Source organism: Ambystoma mexicanum, chromosome 13 (genome assembly GCF_040938575.1).
Source record: "Ambystoma mexicanum isolate Mex_15411 chromosome 13, UKY_AmexF1_1, whole genome shotgun sequence".
NCBI lineage: Eukaryota > Metazoa > Chordata > Amphibia > Caudata > Ambystomatidae > Ambystoma > Ambystoma mexicanum.
The window spans coordinates 207,856,217-207,871,709 of record NC_090938.1 but is presented as its reverse complement, the minus strand read 5'-3'; the positions used below and the strand labels follow the sequence as shown (position 1 = coordinate 207,871,709).

Genomic DNA, 15,493 nt, shown 5'->3' with positions numbered 1-15,493 from the left:
TTCAGAACCCAGCAGTCTCAACAAAAGCTGTCTGCACCTTCCTCGTGCCCCCCCTTACGGAAAATGCATCTGCACGCACGCAATGACAATGTATGACTCCAACTATCAGTACTGTCTCTTTGGCAGTGGATGCGTCTATTGCTGCTGGCCTCATTCTACTTTAAAACATTAAAGTCCACAGCACACCCTTCCCTTCATGATGCCTGCGCTTTCTCTGCTGGAGAGACTCTAGTAAATAGGTACCTGACAATGTGACTCTTGCCCACAGACTGACATGGACATCGAGTGAGACAGTTTAATATAGACAGCGAAAGAGAGCTGGGAATGAGAGGGGAAAATGAGAGAAAGGCAGAGAAAGAGAGAGCAAGGGATCCCCGGGGGGCCGCTCGTTGAGTTATCTTTGATTTTGCTTGGATTTTATTTAGTAATTTAGAAAGTACACCCAACCCGGAGGCATCTGGGCGCTGAACTTATGCTGAGAGGAAGGGCATTCTGAAACGTAGCTCTTGACCGCCTGCATGTTAGCCTAATGTGTGGAAGGGCTTCCTCTTTCTGTTTGGTGGCAACTCTTTGCTAAATGTAACTCCTTGTCATCCATCACAAACACAGGCAACACTGACCACAGAGGCTCCAGTCTGCAAGGCACACCTCGACCAAATCTATAAAAGGCTGCCTACTCGAGATCACCTCCTTACTCTACCTTGCATCTCACAACACCTGCTCACTCAAAGGCAGCACCCTAAACCTCATCATCTTGGCTACTTATACAAGTACCTCCCATCTCCCCTCCTTACTGCCATGACTGAGCATGCATCTCAATTTCCATCGTTAAACCAACTCACTTCACAAAAGTCATCCCAAACTACTGCTGGATCCTTCAAGGACTTCACCACTAAGGCACTTCACTCTTCTCCGACACGGATCAATACATACAGACAATCACTCCCCACTGTCTTGTGAGGATAGCTCAGGGGCAACGTGCTCGCCTTGGAAGCACAACGACACGGCGCAACCCAGGTTCGATCCCTGGGTTCACGCTTAGAAACCTCTGGGTATTAAGCGCGTTATAAATAACCTATCATATCATTCCACTAATTGTATAAGCCCCCCAAAGCTCCAACTTTTTCCCAATAATATTCAACCTTTAAATGAAACCATTTGGATCACTACTGTCAAGGCAGGAAGTCACTCCATCAATATGCTGATGACTCACAACCTCATAAAGTGTTCACAGCCATCGGTATTGACTGTCTAAAATGTTGTCGAAATACCTTCCTGGGGATAGATTATCAAAACTTTGATCTTATGCAAAACAACCGACCCAATTAATTTAGCATCAAATTTGCTGCTTAGATAATATGAAATGGAGCAAACAGGTTTATCTCCAATCCGTACTATTTAAAACTGTTGTCTTTCAGCAAAAAGAGTAGAAAGCATTATTTACCATGTTTGCTGTGTAAGATCAAAAGAAATCCAGTAAACACATTTCTTATTATGTTATCTTGCAAACAAAGTATAGTATGGTTCTTTTTTTTTAGTACAGATTAAGACAAAATCTGTTTTCTCCATTCTCAGTTATCTAAGAATTTACTCGATTTAGCACTGGTGCAAATGTTAGATAATTTGGACCTGACCTCAGTTTTTACAGTTTACCTGACATTAAACCTAATGAAAAACCGAAATCTTTCTGGTCAATGCAGACAAATGTCAAAGTCTAATACTAGAGTGTCTGACAAAGATGCGTCTGATGGTTTCTCTCCAGTTCTCTCGGCTTCCACCCAGCTCCTGGGATTCTACATATACACAGACTTACCCATTAAATAATGCATGCATTTAAAAAAAAAGAAAAGATGACTCATTATCAGCTTGGTCTTCTTAGAAAAATGAAAAACTTCTTCCCCTCAAAAAACAAACTTTGATTCCGCTATACCAGCTTTTGTTTTTGTCTCATATGGATGACAGGAATGCCCTACTCATGGACCTCCCAATCATACTTCCCCCTCATGGCCAACCTACACGTATCAGCACACCATATCAGCATGCCTGATCTACAACCATCACAGATTAGAGACTCCCCCCACCACCATCATAGACTGCCATTGGCCACTTATCCAATATTAGGCACGAATGCAGATTAAATCCTTATGCATCACCTTCAAAGCCCTCATAGTAGAGAGCCTCTCTACTTAAGAGAAATACCCCATCTCACCAAACACACACACACACTCCTCACACTTTAACTGCATTGATCATTGAAACCCATAAGACACTCAGAAAAGAGAAAGTATGAGGCCTTCTCCGGCTATGCTCCTACAATTTGGAATGCTCTTACACGCCACCTGAAACCCACTCATTCCTCATAAAGATTCAGAAAAGTGCTTAAACCCCTTCTGGCCACCTCTCATTTCTCCTCCACCGCAACCTAACCTTCACAATGTTGGCTGTAAACCATTCAACACACACTGCAGGTATTTTTCATCCCAACCTGTTTCCCCAGGTCAGAATGTGTACAATGATATCAGCTCTGTAAACACCTATGCGTACATATGTTGCCTGTGCAGTTCTGGTGTTCCCCCTTAACATTGTATTGCACTGTGATTCTTCTAGTGGGTGTAGCACACAGTAACCTCTGTCTCTGCACCTACGAAAACCCGTCACGGATCCCCTTGACCTTTTAGTGGTCAGTGTTTTTTTTTTCTCCAAATGTATAAGGATATTTTAGTAAACTATCCTTTGTTTCATTCTCGCTGCCCATTATCAGCATCTTAGTGTTGTCTGCCCCTCTCGATGGGTAGAGAATGGTTTGTGGGTTCTGTTCATTTTCGCCGTAAAACCTGTTCCCAGCTAGACCCTTGAAGGAGACTGGACTCAGCGTTCCCAGATCCCGAGCAAGACCCCAGTTCCCTTTTCCTCCAAAACAGACCACGCATAGCCCTGGACAACAGCAAACCTTGTTAACTGAACTGAAGCTGCCAACAGCACATCACAGCTCTCTTGCTCTCTCTCCCTCTCTTTCCAACTAACTTACCCTACCCTCTCTCCTTTCAAATCTCCCAGAGCACCAGGGGACCACTCCTGTGGTGATAGTGCACCGTATAAATATCCTTTAACATAACTAACATAACATAACATAACATAACAAACCAAAGTGTTGCTTTTTGCTACAGTGCATACACAAGTAAGTATACGCACACTGAGCCTGATTTACAAAAACCTTTGCCAATGGGGCAATCCCATAAAAAACACCCTGTAAATCAGGCCCAATCGAGGGGCTTCTAGGGGGACTCTGGGGAGCTATATTCCTGGGTCTTTTGGTTTTAGCCCCGGATAGAAGCTTAGGGGATACACCCAAAGGCTAGCTAGCCACGAGTCCTGACAGACCCAACATTACCGTAGCCCCGGCTCTTTTCCAGACCTAGCAACACCCCTGAGGCCCAATGAGTTTGGCGCATTGAAATTGCCAGATACTCACATGCAACATGAGCTTCGCGAAGGGTGGCGGCGTGTCACAGAGTTAGCTGTGACCAGGTCTCCACACTGGCAATGTGAATTCCATTAAAGCAGGTTGACACACACCTAAAAAGCACCCCAGGGTACAAGGGGCACAGCCGGTGAACCCGATTATGTGGAAAGTGGGCTTTATATACTGATGAAAGCCTGCATTCCTGGCCTTGTCTCCCCCTCGCTTTCCCTCTGTTCGGCCTTACCCGGCTCATCTAGTCTCCTTCCCACTCCCTCCATCCCCTCAGTCCTACTCCCCCTTTCCTTACCTTTTTAGAGCTGATGGACTCCTGCACAGCCGTCATCACACCCATCTGCATATCTTCACTCGACACCGTCACCTATCACAACAACAAAATTACCTTGTATCCCTCGAGTCTGCTTTGGGGAGAGGGAGTCTGTTTTCAGTGTTTGTTTATTGAAAATGAACTGCCTCTCATTGAAGCGGTGTCGTATTTTCCACAGTAAGTTAGTTTCTCCTTTTTTATGACTTTGGCCTAGTCTTCACCACCTGCACTGCAAGCTTCGCTGATGCTAAAATTGATATTAACCGAGGTGGCAAACCAACTCTACCAGTAACGGAACCGCAGCCGCCGCTTGTTTTAAGGTGCCTCTCTTTCCATGGGCTCTTAACTTGGGCAGCAGGCTGTTACGGGCAGAGTCAGCCCATGTTACCTGCATTATCAACCTTTCACTTTGGTTACTATCACCTCAGTAACACTGCACTGTTTCTTTACCAACACACTGGAGAACTGCTAGGGGAGGTTCTTGCAGTAGGGGCGTGAGCTGGCGAAGCCATTTCACGTCTTCTCTAACAGCCTCAGATCTATCTACTCATGCACATGTATGTGTGGTGTGCAGACATCTAAAGAGGTAGGAATCCAGGCTTCTGTGGTCACACCTTGTTACTGCGCCAGAAAAAAATATATGCTGGATAACAGGGATCAATCCCAACTGTGAGGTAAGGGCGTGGGAGAGAAAGGAAAGAAGGTGGCGGTTTGTGAACACTTCTATGCACATTGTCAGCTAAAGTTGCAAAAAGGTGCTTTCACTTTTAATGCGGGTTGCATCATGTTAAAAAGCTGAGCTATTTAAATCAACAGACAGCACACACGCCATTTGTGGCTTTTAATGTACAACCTCAAATATTAGCAAATTAGTCTTAACTTCTATTTAAATGGAACCAAGGGCAGCGCAAGCTTTTTAACATGATGCAAACCGCATTAAAAGTAAAAGCATCTTTTTGCAACTTTAGCTGACAATGTGCATAGAAGTGTTCACAAACCGCCACCTTCTTTCCTTTCTCTCCCACGCCCTTACCTCACAGTTGGGATTGATCCCCGTTATTACACTTCCAGTAATGATCAAGAGAAATAAAGTTGGGTAAGAAATCTTTTCTCACTTTACAGCACACTTAGCACGAGTTTGTTCAATCACAACCACTCACCAATTATTCATTTCTAATGTGTTTTCCTTTTTTCCTTTTGATTTTTCCAAACCTAAACATCCATCCCTTATCCCCTACCCTCTCTCTCTGTGAATGGGGAACTGAAATGGAAATGCACACGTTTAAAAAATGCCATTTGCTTTTGTTTTCTTCTCAATAATGTTTGATTGAATTACCTTTCTTTTCTGGATATTCCGCTTTAACTTGATTTTTACGATGTGGTTTGGTACATGGGGATTGGATGGTGCATTTATTATTTTCACTTATGATGGGTCATAATTAGATAAGCCCTGATTTGAGAAAGGCACCCTGCCGAAACACGTGTAATCCATAGGGCAGATCAATTAAACTTCCTTATCACACAACAGCAATTGGACTCAGTCTCCAGCATATATTTTTTTCTGGCACAGTAACAAGGTGTGACCACAGCAGCCTGGTTTCCTAATTAAACAAACGGAGTTGAGGAACTCGAAGTCTCCGTTCTATGGCACACCAATGCGACAATGCACATTTTTTGCATTTAATCAGGTCGCGGGGGTTCTAAATGATTTCAACCCAAAAGTTCCTTCAAAATCTATCTAAAGATGGTACATGACATGCATGAGTCGGTGATCTGGGCCGGGTTCTTTTGCATTCTGGGTCGTCTAGCTTTTCTTTCAACATTTGAAATCCAGAACTACAAGTACCAGAATGCAAATTAAAAACAGCAATGGATGACGGAATCATGGTTGGCATGAGGAAGCCTGAGAGTTCTCACTGCATGCAAATCACTCCTATAGCAGAGAAGGTGGGGTAAAGGGAGGGGGGGAGGTGGTCTAGGAATCACTACTCGTTCCTGTGTTACCCCAGAAGCACAGTTGAATATGTTTTAGTATGTATGCAGTGCGACCTCTGCTACTTTGAGTCTGGTAGGAATATCCAGTGGGGAAGCGGGAGTCGAGCAAGGTTACTGTCACTACAGCGGGTGGCTCTCCTTCTTGATGCATTAAGATCAGTAATGGACCATACCACTAATGCGCCATGCAGAATAATGCACATGAGGTCCAGTAATGACCCTTCTGTGCATTATATGGCAAGGATTTGGGGAGGCAGATACCCACTTTTTCACCTTTTTTGGGGATTCCCACGTATTTGTTTCCGGAGTATGTCTGCATTCGCAGTTCCCCTGAAATACTGCATGATTTAAATACTGCATGACTTGTAATTAGGTGGCCTTGATTAATGCCTAGTTTTAAGATTGAGACCATTCTCATCATGATGGCCTAAGCATTGAGGAACCGAGAAACGTGTGAAGTGTGTTGCTACAGTGGTGATTAAAGCAGAGAAATTGTATTCTCAACTTGAGAAGGGCACCTTATGTGATGCTCTGGTTTTCTATGACTCATTTGCACTTCATTCAGCCCTCTTACACTTCTTTCTTTTCTCCTTTTTTTCAGTCAGAATACCACTTTGAGTACACCGAGTGTGACAGCACGGGCTCGCGCTGGAGAGTGGCTGTGCCCCACACCCCAGGACTATGCACGGGCCTGCCCGACCCAGTCAAGGGCACAGAATGCAGTAAGTACATCTCTACAGACGTTATTGCAATGTATTGTATTGTAATCGTCATTTATATAGCACCCTTTCCCCATTTCGATGGCCTCAATGCGCTTTGTGATTGGAACGCCCTCGGGGACCAAAGTCCATGTGTTCTAGGAGTTCATTTTTAAGATGCGTGTGTCCATTTTGCCAGGTTAGGATTTAGGTGGGCTGGCTAGGCTCCATTAACCAGCCCGGAGGTCAGGCATGTGGGCGGGTGGGTCCCCTACAGAAGACTTTCCGTCAACCCAGCAAAATACATGAACTTGAACAATCACAACCTTCTGTATGAAAATATATGTAGCCCTCGACCAAAGTAAATTGATCTTGTTACGACTTTTACTACCTCTAGATAGTCGTGGCGGATCCGAGGACCTCACTAAACCATCTAATCGGTAGTAGCGACAGGCGTTGTGTACAAATTTTAGGGACCATTACAGAATGTATAATTGTATTTTAGAGACACATAAAACAAAGTTTCTTAACTAGGTGGGGAAAAGCAATGAAACAGGTGAGTGAGTACCATATATCCTGCTACCCTGTTCAAAGTCCCAGAGTCACGTCTGGTGAAGGGGTGGCAGTGTAACAGAGGTCATAACAATTCACAATATCGATCTGTTGCCCATCAATGAAGCAATATTGAATTGTAAAGTCTGAATTGGCTTTCGTTCCCCTTTCTTCACTTTCTTTGCTCTTTGAAGACTAAGTGATTTAATCAGTTCTGTGTATTAACACAACAGAAATAATAACCCAGTCTGAAAATGAAGCAGTACAAATGAAGAAGTGAAGTAATGTAATGTAAACCACAAAAATAGACATTTCAAATGAAGAAAGTAAAAATAAAGAAATGTATTATTTTATAGTTTTTCTGAAAAAGCTAATTCTATGCAGATGTATGTATTAGTTTTAAAAATGTTTTTTTTTCTTCCTATTGATTCATCAGTCCAATGGAAACCTCACAATACCGCCCCTTGGTAAACCCATCATCCCATTATTTGCATTTACCCATTTCCAATCTTGAAGGTATACTTTCCAGATGGGGGGAGACAACTCCATTCTGCCCCACATCATCCGTCCTCTGCCCTCTCCATCTCCTCTTAGCCCTACTAATCCCTGCCAGGACTTTTCTTTTAGTTCGATCTATTGGGTGAGTTTTGTTTTACTAAATATTGCAATCAGGATATTTTTACTTTCTTCATTTTGACCTTAGTTATTTTCAGTAACAGTTATTTTTACCTCTTCATTATCAGTATTCTTCATTTTTCTACAGTACTTTTTACTTGGGATCAACACAATTCTTATGATGACAATATTTTCAAATCATGTTAATGCTTTTTTTATTGAGTTTGCCCATGGCAGAAGAAACACCTAAACTGCATGAAGCAGAAAAGGACGGGAAGCTTGACCAAACTTTGATCAAGTGAAATTGTATTTTCAAACTCTAGACGGACATCAGATTTGCTCAAACAATATTGATAAACAATGAAAATTAACCAGACTTTGTCCTGAACATACGAGTGCATATCTCCCATTCAGGTATTTGGTTTGACCATGATGGTAAACTCCATACTATTCAGTTCACTGGTTCCATCAAACCCCACAGACATTTAAAAATATTTTACTGATATTGTCAGAAAGAAAAGACCCTAAAACACACAACTGTTATTTATATTTTTTTGTATGTATTGAATTCCAGACGAAAATTCAGCCTTTCACATTATATTAATAATTCAGAAAACAGGAAAAAATAGGTTAAAAAGAAAAGAAAATCCTAACATGTTAATTCATACAATTCACCACATTTTTACAAGATCTGATTAATGTAAGACTTTCAATACTTCAATAGTTAAGTATAGTTCATGTCTGGCTGTCAATCTTTCCCAGAAGGATTCTGAAGATAGGCGTTCTGCCCTGTCAACGAATCCACCCAAAAACTGCATTCTCTTCTTCTAAGTCCCCCTTCAGTCAATCATTATATGCTTCAATGACTGATGTGCTACTTCATTACATAAAACAGATGTTATTATCTCGTAGACAGTTGTTACGTGCCGTAGGGATCTCCCCTGTGAACAGTAAGTTCAATCAAAAAACTTGAATTCCTGTCTCCATCTGGGGTTAGGGAAACATCTTAGATAAGATGGTAGAAATCCTCTAGCATTGACGTAAAGAGTTAGTGATTTGGTGAGTACTAATTGGTGCATTTCCAAAATCATGCAAATCCTTGAGAAAGCCTCTTTCACCCCCACTGGGATGTTTATGAAATCGTTTTCATTACGTTCACATTCTTGCAGAATTCCCATCACATGTTTTCTTATTCACATGAGGAACAAACTTTCCCCGTTATCTAACTGACGCCCAATTGCCTCATGTAGAGTGCCTTTGTGGAACCAGTATATGTCTGTATAAGGAGACAAGCTTCCAATCTAAGCACATCTTCATTGACTGCAAGCCCAACTCATACCTCAGACCTGCCATGGGCAGACTGTGGGGGAGGTTCAGGGCCCGTTTCCAAAGTTTCCCTTCAAATCTTGACCAATACATTGCCAGGATTGAGATTTAAACACCATTCCATAAAGCAATGAGTACAAGGTCTTACTTTTCTACAATGTTACCAGCGGGACTATAGAAAATGTGCAGTAGGAACTGAAATGTTTCTCATTTGGCACATCAACTGAGACAGCTTATCATTCAATTCTGACTCTAAATGTGCTATCGTTGGATATGAGTGCAGTCTAATGCCCAGGTATGTAATCTCTTGCATTACTGCTATAGTTTGATGGTCACGGTCCATTTAGAATTCGGGACACGCTTAAGCGGCTTCTTGAAGATTTCTGTATTCAACTTTGCGGGATTTCTTTGTAAGTCATTCTGTTGTGCATAATCTTCAAGAGCGGATAGAAGGTGTTGAAGGTGTTGAAGGCATATCAGTGTATAGTCTAAGAGGACTATATTGTCCACATAGGCAATCCAATTAATGGGAAAGGAGTCTATCCTGGGGCTACCCAGTGCATGATCTTCAAGTATTTTTGTAAGTCTGCTAGATACAGATTAAAGAGGCTCACACCCCGCCCGGTAGATACCGTGGCAGACAACTCACCCTGAGCTTGAACCTTACTTGTAGACTTGATTCTTCATTCAAGGCCACGTTTATTGCTAACAGAGAGTTAGGACTTCCCCAATGTTCTAATTTCATCCACAATCATTCTCTGTTAATCGTATCGAAAGCTCTTTAAAGATCTATCCATGCCCCGTACAGTGGTAGACCATGCTTCACCCAAGACTTCTCACTTGCAGTGCTCATCACTAATCCATTTAGAGTGGTGGAAAGGCCTTTTCTAAAGCCGATCTGGTGCTTCGATAGAATCTTTTTATCCAGAGGCCAAGTTTCAAACTCCTTCGAAACTGCTCCAGCAAAGATTTTGCTATTTGCATAGAGAAGGACGATCAGGTGGTAATTCATAGGGTCTGCCCAATAGCCCTTCTTTTAGATATGAATGATAGTAGCAGATATCCATGACTCTGGGATGCACTTACTCTCTAGAACGACACTAAAAAGAACCAATAGAATTTTTGCCCAGAGATTCACACTAGACTTAATAATTTCATTAGTGAGCCCGTTTGGCCAAGCTGCTCTGGAGGAAGATGATTTCACAATCAACTCTCATATATAACCTCCACTCTATATTCAGGTTAAGTTTCAATTTGTTCGTTAGAGAGTTCTCCCAGTAGAGTTTTGAAATGATTGCGCCAAGTTGTCTCTGCTACAGGGTTAATTAGTAGAATACTTTGAGAGACATTAGAATTGTTAACGAGAAACACAAACATTTGCAGTGAACTTGGTATGCCATCATCAAAGGCATGCTGCGATCCTGCATGGATACAGTGGTCTGGGCTTAGTCCCTTTTTCAAAGCTTTCCCATGATATGATATGATATGATATGATATGATATGATATGATATGACATTTATAACGCACCTATACACACGTGTTGCACATTTACATTCCGGGAAGGAGAGAGAAGTACATATTGGATAGGTGAAAGTGACCAATCCCAAAGGAGGGAGGGTATTTAAGGGAGGAACAGGAAGCAGCAAGTGTGTTTTTTTGGGGTTTAAGTCAGAGGTGGAGGACGATCAAGAGACCATAGGAGAAAGGAAGGAGTGTGGTTTGTATAGTAGAGTCTTGGTGCAGGTGACATATTGGCTTAGGAGTAAAAGTGGTTCTGCAGTGCGAGTGTGTGTGTGTTTGTGTGGTGAGTGAGTAGAGGAAGTAAGTGTAAGAAGTGCATGAGAAAGGGCTGGTACAGAGTGGAAGAAGCGTGTTTGTGTAGCTTGGAGGAAGGAGTGGAATAGAGGGAGGAAGAGTGTAGCGAAGAATGTGTTAGAGGGATGAGGTGTGTTGTAGTGGGAGGAGCAGTGTAGTAGGAGGAGGAGCGTAGCAGTGGGAGGAGAAATGTAGTGGTGGGAGGAGCAGTGTAGTGGTGGGAGAAGGAGTGTAGTAGTTGGAGGAAAAGTAAAGTATAAGGACGAGGTATGATGTAAGTGGAGGAGAGGAGTAGGAGTATGACGGGGAGTAGTAGTAGAGAGTGGGGTGGTGAAGTGGAGCGGGAGGAGTGGTTACATCAAAGGGTGGAGGCAAGGAGTAAGAGAAGGGTCAAAGAACTGGAGGGAGGAGTAATTTGGAGTGAGTGGTAGTAATAATAGAAAAGAAGAGGTGAGTGGGCATGATTGATCTTGGCTGAAAAATATAGATCAAGTGTAAGGTACTATCCAAAAATCTCATTAGATCACTAACATTTGGTTAGAGTAAGGACAGCTAGGAAGTCCCAGGTGGCAACTAGACAGGCTGCAATTTAGGGAGTCATCAGTAGTGGAAGTCAGTTACTAGATAGTATGGGTTACCATTCGGTAGTACTAACCTGGGGTTATGGATACCTGGGCTAGGGAGGAGGACTATGGCCAGACAGGATACAGAGGGATGCCTCTAGGCCCAACAAAGAAAATCAAAACCTTCAAACTGTCTCAAAGACTCAAAGTGTTTTTTGTGCCATCTATGACAGCAGCCAGCAGCAGACCTGGGCCTTGGCTTGTCTTGCCTCTATCTTCTAGGACTCTCGTGCTCTGAGGTGGTAGAATTTGCATGTCTATGTGTAATCATGGCTGCTCGTGTTCAGGAATGGATGAGGGTATGGGTTTACTAGAGCTGAAATGTTGGCAAGGAACCTTGCAACACAGACATGTGGTTCCCTGCATGGTAACAGGATGTGTACACTTGTGCAGCATTCCAGCCATCACCTACTACTGCTCTAGCGAGCATTGGCTGTTTGTCATTGTTCAGCTGTGGATTCTGTGCATTACATTTACCAGCCCAACAGAAATCCCTGCATCACAAAACTGCATTTTAGCAGTTACAGAAATAATGGCTGCACTGTGTCTGCTGGGCACATATGGGGTGAGATGGAACATAGCCCCCAAGAATGGCTGCACTTTGTTTTCTTCATGTCAATCCAAAGAAAATAAATTAGATGCAGAATGGCTCTGCACTGCTTCTGTCATTTGAAAACCCAAGGCTGCGCCCAGAAATGATCTGCATTTAAAATGACATCGCACTGGTGCTACTTTCATTGCAAACCTCACACAGTTTTGTTCTAATTCAACACAGCCCTGTCCATATATTCCAATTCACCATCATCAAATAAGGCTTTCCTACCCAGAATGGCATTGTTTATCAAGTAAAATCTGTGAAGAGCAGAATAATTAATTTCAGTCCACACAGCCCGCGTTTACTTTTGCAACAAGTTAACCCACGCAGAGCACTTCAAAAGAAAGCTCTTTCTCCCTGGCTATGCATCAATTACAAAGAAAACTATTTCCAGCATCTTTCTGTGCTCTGAAACTGTTCTGATCTGTCAAGGCCTTTCAGAAAATATATGCCAAAAGAAACGGCATCTTGTGAAATCCCCATGTAAAATGAACACTTGTAAATTATTTTATTTGCAAAAGCAGTGAAATGACACTTTGAAAGCTAAAATGTGAAATCATCCCAAATACTCGCACAGAAACAGTATTTACGTGTGGAACTGGGGGTTTAAGTGTGTATTATATATATTTACCAAAAGACTTGGTTTCTGTGAAAGAAACAAAGAAAGGAAAAAGAATTGTTTGAAAACAGCAGAATAAGTTGGTCTAGGCAGGCTGTTCAAAGGCACCAAACCTTCATGGGAAAGAAATCCCCTCCACAAACTATGAAAGGGCAAAGGTGTGGGAATTCATGACCTCGTCAGACTGACCGGCATTTCTGTTGCCGGGAACAAAGGACCAAGGGAATTAGCCCTGTCACACAAGTGTGAATTCCTTTGACACCTCTCCTCAGCTTCAAATGCCCAGGATCAAAGGGCGCTATGGTAACCCTGTTGTTCAGCACTGAAACAGAGGGGGCAGGCTGGCTGTGGAGATTTGAAGGACTGCCCCATAGTGACAAATGCAATCCATAAGACTTGAAAGAACTTTTTATATTAAGACATTTATTTCAATAATGTAAAGAAGCAGTAATGTGAAATTATGACAGCTTTAATGTAGTTTTTGCTCCATTGAAATAAGACCATGTGGGTTTTCCTGACATGTGGTGGGCGCGAACAACATTAAAAAGGCATTTCTGAGGAAAGTGTATATGGTACAGTTATAAAATTTGATGGAAATATGCCTGACACTGTTAGGCTTATGTGTATCCAGTTGTAGGATCTGTGAAAAAATGGTTTCCATAGAAATTGTGAAGAGTGCTATAAGGGTGAAGCATTATCGCACAAACTTGGCATTTGAACAGGCATATTCCTTGTGAAATATGGGATTTGCCTATCTGATTTGTATAAGGGTGACTATACTCCTTTTGTGAAAAATGTGGATTGTGGAACAAAATGGGTCATAAAATGCATACACTTAAGGGGAGGTCACTTCCTTCAGTCCAATCAGCTCGGAGGTAGGTAGCAACATACAAAGCCTGACCTATCCCATTTTAGAGGTAGGTCCAGGTTATTTCCACCCACATAGTAAAAATCCTCTGATGTCATCCTGCTTATAAAAGGAGGAAGCAAAGAGAGAGACAGACATTCAAAATCCAGGACATCCAAAATCCAGAGATCCAGGCATTCAAAATTCCACATTCACCCTGGAGGACTCCAGAGCCAGGCCAGAGGTAGCTGATCCATATCCAGGCAGAACCACTATCCATAATTAAACCCTACAAAAATCCCAATAATTCAGGGAGAAAGGAAGAGAGGCCACTGACCCCTTTGGCAGAATCCAGTGACCAGACCTGTTCTTAGCCAGCTGATGCATACTGCTGTCCACTGTGACGAGACCCCGTTGCCCCGCTGTTCCCTTAAAGGAGAGCCCAGCTGCTGCACAGTGACCAGATCCTTGTCCCGCTGTCCAGAGACCCAGTTAGCTGTCCAAACTACCCACTTCAAGTGCATTTTGTAAGTATCAACCCTTCCCAGTAACCAAAAAGCTGCATACACCACTCTGTTTCCTTGCATTCTGTCCAACCCTATAAAAATCCTATAAGTATCCTAGTAAATTCTTGAATTGTCAGAACCGTTTGTGTATCCTCTCCTTAGAAGAATCCATGTTAGTCTCCATGTGTTAGAATAATTAATTCTAAATAATTTCAGTCCTTTGTGTAAATCCTTAGTACTATTTTGAATAAATTAATTAATTTCCCTTAGAGATGAACGCGGCGTGAAGAGGTTAACCTTGCAAATTAACCTCCTTGAATACTGTGTCTTTCTTTAATAATCTAGCCACTAAAATATAGTTGCAGTAGAACAAATCATTTTGGTAACAAAACCGAGTTTGCCCGTGAAAGTGTTTCCCTTTTAAAATCTGATTTTCCTTTTGTACAAAGAACCCACACTGTCACCCATGAAGAGTTACCCTTTCAGTTCAGTCTCATACCTGTTATGTGCCTTTGTACCTCATCAATAAAACCGATTTCCGATTCTGACTGTTTAGCTCATTTTCTAAGCTGTTTGCTTGTTTTAAACCTGTGAAAACTAAGAAATTACAATTCTGCCATGTGTGATTTTTGCTGCACTGTTTCCTTCCCAAAGTCGATTTTCCCACTTGTATGCATGTTATTTAGTATCTTGCTTTGTAGCTTGTAGGTTTTCTTGCTTCTTTAGTACAGTCATACAAATTCCTGTCTTATCCATTCAACCGCACATGTAAAATACTATTCAGTGAATTTCTGAATGTCATTTTGCTCATTTTTAAGGGTTTTCAATCACATTTTGGCCTCCCATTCTGGGGTGGTAGGTCAGATTTCCAATCTGTTTTTGTCTAGTATAACTTCCTCCTTGCTATAGAGAAATAGAGTGGGGTGCAAGGCAGAGATGGTAAGAGGAGCAGAAACCCCACACAAAGGAAGGCCCATGAAATCTCCCGAGTTCCCTGTGGGCCAGTCCACCCCTCACTGCAATACTGTTATCTGTCACTGTAGATCAGAGGTTTAGCCCCTTGTCGCCAGTGCCTCCTAGATTCCAAACATGAGCAAATACAGCATCTCTGTATGACGAGAAGACCAGCAAGGCCCAATGTGCACTCTACGTTAGTGACCCCTCAATACATTTAAGGGAATAGGAGGGGAAGACCAAGTTCTGGGGGCTAGAAGGCAAGCATGTTCACTGCAAGGTTAATAAACTGGAAATTTGACTAGATTTCTGGGATGTTTGATTGTTGAGGCTGTGAGATTTAGCTGAAGACAGAAAGAGCAAGAGTTGAAATGGGGTGAGTCAGAATCATACATGTTGGAATTGACTAAGGAAAAGCAAGGACTTTTAAGATTCCTCACATGGGGGAAATAAAAGCAGTAGCAGCGCAGCATGGAGAAAAGGATGCTGGGCTTGAGAATTCTGAATGCTTTTAAAATCAATACTTTCTTATTTGTGACTGTGAGGCCTGAATGTCAAT

At 42.3% G+C, this 15,493-nt stretch overlaps 1 protein-coding gene across 2 annotated transcripts in view; it reads left to right on the top strand.

Moving 5' to 3' along the window:
* Positions 1 to 15,493, top strand: part of ELAPOR1 (endosome-lysosome associated apoptosis and autophagy regulator 1) — a 550,309-nt gene that overhangs the window by 165,531 nt on the left and 369,285 nt on the right. For both annotated transcript variants that reach the window (XM_069633660.1, XM_069633661.1), the window contains exon 2: positions 6,385 to 6,505. In XM_069633660.1, the coding sequence (XP_069489761.1) occupies positions 6,385 to 6,505 (121 nt within the window). The remainder of the gene's footprint in view (positions 1 to 6,384; positions 6,506 to 15,493) is intronic.